This window comes from Syngnathus floridae, chromosome 5 (genome assembly GCF_059516105.1).
Source record: "Syngnathus floridae isolate MCC-2025c chromosome 5, RoL_Sflo_1.0, whole genome shotgun sequence".
NCBI classification, from domain to species: domain Eukaryota; kingdom Metazoa; phylum Chordata; class Actinopteri; order Syngnathiformes; family Syngnathidae; genus Syngnathus; species Syngnathus floridae.
The window spans coordinates 11,903,474-11,910,708 of NC_142417.1; the positions used below are offsets into that span (position 1 = coordinate 11,903,474).

The 7,235-nt window shown below is 42.0% G+C and overlaps 1 protein-coding gene across 3 annotated transcripts; it reads right to left on the reverse strand.

Moving 5' to 3' along the window:
• Positions 1-168: 168 nt before the first annotated feature.
• Positions 169-6,381, reverse strand: npy8br (neuropeptide Y receptor Y8b). Of its 3 annotated transcripts, XM_088377071.1 has the most exons (3): positions 6,307-6,352; positions 5,143-5,254; positions 169-2,538 (listed from the first exon to the last, which is right to left on the reverse strand). In XM_088377071.1, exon 3 carries the CDS (start codon positions 2,409-2,411, stop codon positions 1,308-1,310), a length of 1,104 nt encoding a protein of 367 aa, XP_088233197.1. In that variant the 5' UTR covers positions 2,412-2,538; positions 5,143-5,254; positions 6,307-6,352; the 3' UTR covers positions 169-1,307. The 3 variants fall into 3 exon arrangements, with proteins under 3 accessions (XP_088233197.1, XP_088233199.1, XP_088233198.1); XM_088377073.1 differs by lacking the exon at positions 5,143-5,254 and having other exon boundaries at positions 169-2,535; positions 6,307-6,381; XM_088377072.1 differs by lacking the exon at positions 6,307-6,352 and having other exon boundaries at positions 169-2,535; positions 5,143-6,299.
• Positions 6,382-7,235: the final 854 nt, after the last annotated feature.

Genomic DNA, 7,235 nt, shown 5'->3' on the forward strand with positions numbered 1-7,235 from the left:
ATATATATATATATATATATATATACATATATATATATATATATACATATACATATATATATATATATATATATATATATATATATATATATATATATATATATATATATATATATATATATATATATATATATATATATGGTACAATGAATGAATATAATACATCACTCAAGATAACAGTAAATGTTTTAATTCAATCCACATACCAAAGTGAGTAACATATTTTTCCCGCTATGCTACACAATGCTTTTTATTGCCGACCACACAATAAACTAGTGAAATAAACAGTGTCACATATTTTACAGGGCATACATTCATATAGTAGGGTTATATACAGTTCAGGAATCAAACTTTGGCCTGACTTGCCCATTTGATATTTCATTTGATTTTATTTTTTCATAACACTTAATATATTGTTGCAGTGCATGACGCATCAGATAACCTACCCCCACTTGTATTTAATTCAGTATTAAATTAATAAATGAGACATTTAATTAATGCCATTTTAATTAAGCAATGACATTTTAATTAAAAATGTCATGGTATATTTATTTATTTAATTTTGGCACTTTCGGTCCTCCGTACACTTGCACACAGTATATTGACGCAAACGTCCTCGTGGACAACATGGAAAGTCTCATCTTATTACACTGTTTGTGGGTTTAGGTCAAAAGTAACATGTAAAGATAATGCACATAAATCTCCAAAGCCACAGCAAAATGTTCCTCCCTCCGACCGTGCAATGGTCTACTCAGCCAATAATCATTAACACATCGCAGGCCACACTCTATTTTATAGTCATCACTGCTGTCAGCATTTGCCATACACCCACCCTGTTCTAGTCACTTCATTTGAGGCTTCCAATGCACAGAATCACAGTTTGCAAAGCAAGCTGCAAATATTTAAATACATTGACTTCAGCATGAAAAGATGCCATCTTGTCTAGCCTTTTTTGGTAGATGGATATAATAAATATTTCATGGTCCCACAGCACTGTACAGGGTGCAAATGCACAAAGTTCTTATGTGAAGTGTGTTTTGTAGTCAACCTTTATTACTTCAAGCCTTTCCAACCGTTGTCCTGTCATTTTGTCACTTCCATTTATTCAGGAACCGGAACAATTAGAGGGCAGCAGTCATGCCGGGGACGTGACATTACTTCCCTCTGGTCAGTTACTGTCAGGTTCTCTGTAAATGTCAACCGTGCGTTTGTGTTGAACAAACCAAAAAGCCTTAAAAGGATCAAATAAAGGTAGCTGAGGAGGGAAACGGGCCGCTTGCTTTCTTTTTTCACCCCAAATCTTGGCTTTAAGTATTGATGCTGTTGGAGCCATTGCTCAGGACCGACCCCTTGGTGACCTCTGTGCTTACAGTGGAGAGCGGCACGCTCTCATAGCGCTCTGCGACGCCCCAGCAGCGACAGTGCAGCAAGGTGGACTTCAGCTGCTTCTGGAAGTTATTGTTGAGGAACCCGTAGATGACCGGGTTGATACAGGTGGAGGCCATGGCCACGAGGTGGCAGAAGGAGAAGATGATGTCATGGCCACAGGACGGAATGGCTTCGTGGTTCCAGTCAAAGACGGTGTTGAAGATGTTGAGAGGGAGCCAGGAGAGGGCGAAGGCCACCACTATGGCGGTTAACAAGATGTTGATCCTGGTGGCACCTTTGTTGTTCTTCTGCGTGGTGTTTCTGCCACGATCCACCATGTCCTTCCTCCTCCTCAGCCGCAGATAGATGTGCAGGTAGCACAGCATGATGAGGGAAAGCGGCAAGAAGTACTGGAAGATGAGCAGAGAGGTGGTGTAGGCCTGGCGGGCTTGAACTGAAGGCCAGCGCTCCATACAAACAAGTTGGTCATTAACTGGGAATGGGACGCTGAGGTTCTGGAAGGGCAATGTAAGGACGCTGTAATTGACGAAAGGCACGGAGATTAAACAGGCCGTGATCCAGGTGAGAGCCACCGCTAAGTAGGACTGCCTTGCCATCGGCTTCCATCCAGTGGGGTGGACGATGAGCTGGTAGCGCTCCATGGCGATGAGGACGAGGGAAAAGACGGACACCGTGACCGATATACACTGGACAAAAGGTGTGAGCTTGCACAGAGTTTCTCCGAGGATCCAGCGGTCCATCAGCGTGTAGATGATTGTGACCGGCAGGCACACGATGCACATCAGGATGTCGGAGAAGGACAGATTGGCAATGAGGATGTTGGTGACATTGCGCATCTCCTTGTGCCTGGCGATGACGAGCACCAGGCACGAGTTCCCGACGAGTCCCACTGCCAGAACGGCGCTGTACGCTATGATGAGGAAGGTGGTGCCGCTCAACGAGAGCGAGCAGTCCTCTGTGAAATCCCACGGAATTTCTTTCCACAAGGCTTGGTTGTGGTTGCTGTTGAGCTCTTGCTCCATTGTTTTGGCGTCACTGGAAATGCGCAGGGGCTGTTAAATTAAGTTTTTTGCAATTATTTTAGGAGTAATGGTGGCAGTCTCTAGAGCCTTTCATCATTTTCCTCCGTGCAGTGGTCTTCATTTTCTGCTAGGAAATAAGAAAAGTCCTCATCATTAAATAGGAATCGTCTCTTAAACTATTAAAATATTGTCATGCTGAGAATGCTAGTTATAGAATAGCATGTTTTCATTTGCATCCAAGCGGAATGTCACTCATTCAGCAGATTTGTCTTCATCACTGTCCTGCCCGGCAGGAGCACATCATCCAGTGAGCCGTGCGGATCAAGACTTTATAGCGTCTCTAAAATAGCATGTGATTTCCACTATAATGATGGAGGTAATGACTGCTCCGAGACAATCATCCTGTCTCACTGCCTCAATCTTCTTGAGTGGGAGAATGTGCTCAATTTCTATCTTTGGAAGAACAGGCCTTCGAAATGGGAATTGATACCATGAACGTCTGTCATTTTCCTCATAGCTCACCAGCCCATTGTTTTAATAGTTTGCCATTTGCGAAAGGGAGATAGGCCAGGACTGCAAAGTCACGACTACGTCTTTGTTCATCACAGCTCTTTCGCCGTGAATGGGGGAGGTAAATAAAGCTATCCCTAATCATGTTAATTAGGGCTCTGCAAATAAGAACAGAGCCTTCTTTAATGCCATTAACGTGCATGTTTGCCAAAATGGCTGCTTGGAAAACGGTCCATTACGCAAACAAAAGGAGCGCACACAAGAGGGGGTGTGCGTGCAGTGTCTGTGTTTGTGTGTCCACATACATATTTATTTCAATGCTGATTAAGTCGCTTTTGTACACAGCTCACAAAGTGTGGCTTGCAACGGCTATGCTAACTTAATGAAAACTAACAGATAGCAGATTTATTACTTTCTGTTTAAAGAGCCCTTAACACTGATAGCTGTTGACAGGTGGGACATAAATTGCTGGAGGGTATCTCTGTTATTACAGTGCTAGTTTCATCTGTGGTGATTACAAGAAAAGCGAGGGCAACGGTGCAGACGCGGAGCCGGACACAAAGCTGCTTCAACTTATTCAACATTCAAACAGGTCGAAGAGCTCAGCTTGACCAGCGTTAAGGGCTCTTTGAGATATTACATTTGCTATCTCAGGTACTTCTCATTATCAAGTCATAGTCATCAAGTTCATTATACTTGTTTCAAATCACACTTTTTTGGTCCAAAAATGAGCTGTGGACAACAGAGACTTAATCAAGATTGAAATAAATATGTATACGGACACAGACGAGAATATGAGACGAGAGTGAGAATACTGATTATTGGTCGTGTTTATTTTATTTTTCCTGAACAAAATGACTCATCCACTTGTGTCAATTAATCACTAAACAACACATTCCTCCCTGCTTGTATTTCACACAATCAAGGTCCATTATTGATTGCAGATTCAAGATCCGCGACCTTGGGGTGGCTGCAAATTAATATTTTAAAAAGTGCCCTCCTGGTGCACCAATACAATACAGGTAAACAAAATAAACCTTATCTTTGAGCAAATTAAAATATTTAAATATCACATACGTCATACTTGGACTATTAAAGGGGCTAAACGGGGCTTGACTGATGGGGGGCTGAGAAAATAATTTAGAAATATATTTGAGAAATGCTGGAGGGGCTTAAGTGGGGCTACACAAATGTTATTTACTTTATTTTTAATTAGAAAAACATCACTACTCTCAAAACATTCTTTTGTACTTATTTGTATATAGAAATATATGAATATCTTAGAATGCATATTATGCAGAGATTTAAAGGCTATTGGCTTTTAGATATTGAGTAAAGGTTCAATATATTGAAAATGAATGTTTTTCCCTAGAGATATATAATAAAATCAAGAAATAAAATTATACAGATTAAATATTTTATTTAGGCACTGTATGATCACGAGTCTGTCTGTCCGTCTGTATGATCCCGGTGATCTGTAAAGAACATGCCAAAAGTATACTGTATGGTTGTTGTTTTTTTGTTTTTGTTTTTTTTTAGCGGGGGGGGAGGACTTTTCTAATTTTTGATAAAGGACATCCGTCATTTGAAGCAGTCATAGCACCCACACACACAGCAACAACAACAGGCACCAGTCTGGACTTGCTCATGCACAAATGGGAGACAGCAGTGGCGGAAGAGAAGCATGACAGGATGAAAAGTGTGAAAGCGGCAATCTGCGTGCGCGCGAGCGATATGGTGCAAGTCCTGCCCACCATCCATGCTGTGGCGTGTCTGCAGCTGAGCCTCGAGTTTTTGGGGCGCGCATGCGTCCGTGCGTGCGTGCGAGCGGTATGGAGTTATCTAACTCCATATATCTCGGGCAGGTGGAGGAGACTTCTCTGGCTGCACCCCACAAGTGCGTCCACGCCTCTCCCGTACGTGGGACACCCAGCACAATATAGCATGAAGCGCTGCACTTTGCACGAAGCATCACACAAAGTGCGAGACTAAAAGCGGACTCTGCAATCCACTTGAAATAGTCTTTTAAGTCAATATTTCAGTTGGAATATTAAAAACGCCGGCAGGGGTCAAATTTCGCACAAAGGCTCATTGGAAACCAACAAGGGTGCTTGTCATTGCTTGCTCGTTAAAAATCAAAAACGCCCTATTTTTCAATAAAGATATTAAATATTGATTGCATAAATAGTCAGTTTCTTAGAATTGAGCTCTAGTTTCTTACCGAAATGCAGCTTCTTGTGTTGACTTGGAGTCGCTTTGCTCGTCACCAGGTGAGCCACAATGACAGAGAGTTTGTGGTGGTGTCGGAGAAAAAGGTAGGAGGAGGCGTCCTGCTGTTCACGATTGATGGCAGCACAGATATTCCTTAAAGCGACCTCACTCACATTCTCGCGCAAAGACGATGTGATTGGGAACATGTTACATAATCAATTCCTCCGTGGCACGCACGCTCTCGCGCACTCACGCGCCCCCTCACACACATACGCGTACATGCACAAGGGGCCAGTGGGGACATTGAATGATTAGAAATGTGCACACGGTCTGCTTCACCAATCTGGAGAAATGTCAGACCTTCACTTATTCTGCAGTGACATAGCATTGGTGAAAAAAAAGCAACAACTATGAATTGCATATGTATGGTCACGTTTACCCTAACTTTTAAAGTTGGTTTGTTTCATTTAAGAGTGGGGTATGAAAACGAGCACCAATTGTCCGAATTAGTAGCGGGTTCTTTGTTCGGACGTAAGACTCCAGTTTGTGAAATGCAATTTAGTTCTTTGCATTTTAATTATATATGCGCTTTAATCTTCAGATCACAAATACAATGTTAAAGTTGACATATGTGCATTTTAATCAGTTTAAGAAATTTGCCACAACAAAGACAATATATATTAATGATTTTCCTTGTTTTCACAACACAATAATAGCAATAAACACTAATACCGTCACTTCTGACAATAATAGGAATCTGCTTCACACTCCTTGGCCAATAAGAGTGTAAAAATTCATGGGGTTTTTTTTGTTTTCTTTCTTGTTGCATTTTTGTAAAAGCGCACAAGTTCAAATGGGCGTTTGCGCCGTAGTGGGACGGAACACATCCAGCTTGATTCTTAGCCAATGCAAGTGGCTCCTCTCATTCCCTTTAAATTCAGCACAAGTGATGCGCATAGTCTACACTGCGGAAGCATAACAGATCACTGGAGTTTGTCAGGAAATGAGAGGAGCCAGGGCGACCAAATGCAGCTTGAAGGGATTTATTGAAGGGAAAGGGAGTTGGAAGGGAGGTAGGTGGGGAACCGAAGACACAGACGGGATAGAGACTCACGGCCAGCAAACGGACAGACCGACCGACAGAAGTCCACTTGGACAAGGATAAAATTCTGACCGTGAGCCTCCAGACAGACCGAGGGAAAACCAGATGACAGGAACACTGGGCGCGGACAGGGACGGAACACAACAGTAGACACCAACAAGGAGGAATACACGGGGAGGGTTTAAATACATGAGACAACGAGAGGGAGCAGGTGACAGACATTACGGTGATGAAGGGGTGTAGCTGAGGAAAGTTGCCGGCCGAGCGTGTTCTGGCACGGGAATGTCAGAGTTAAGGGCCCCTTTTCGTTCATCATCTACACCCTCCATTTTACACATATACTCCCACGTTTACTTTATTTCTGCTTGATTTTGTTGCTTGGCAGGAACAGAAATTCAGAAATATGCAAACTGGAGAAATTACTGCAATCACAACATTGTGATGATAATGAATCAAGAATATGTAGATAAATGTTGTTTGATTGATTGATTGATTGATTGATTGATTGATTGATTGATTGATTGATTGATTGATTGAAAAACTGTCCATTCAGTCTTTTTTCTGAAGCGCTTGTCCTCATTTAAGTTGCAGGGGAGGTGGGGCCTATCCCTGGGGTACACCAATGAGTCGTCACAGGTGACATGAAGGCAAACCACCATTCTCATTCACATTCGCACGTATGGGTAATTCCAAGACGTCACTTACTTTAAAACTGGAGTTTTCAATTGGTTTCTTCCAAGGAACCACCATTATAACCAAGAAGCACCTCGGGGACCACTAATTTGGCAGAATATTACTTAGTTTTGCACCAAAGGAGGATAGGTCTATACAGGATATTTTTTTGCATCTGTATGTCTATTTTGGGTATCTCTGCTGCATTTGACATATTTTGGATGGGTAAATGATTCACAAAATTAGCTGGAAAATAAATCAAATCTGAGTGATAAATCATTTTTATTTTTAAAAATGTTACAATCCATTTGCAATGTCGCAGACCACCT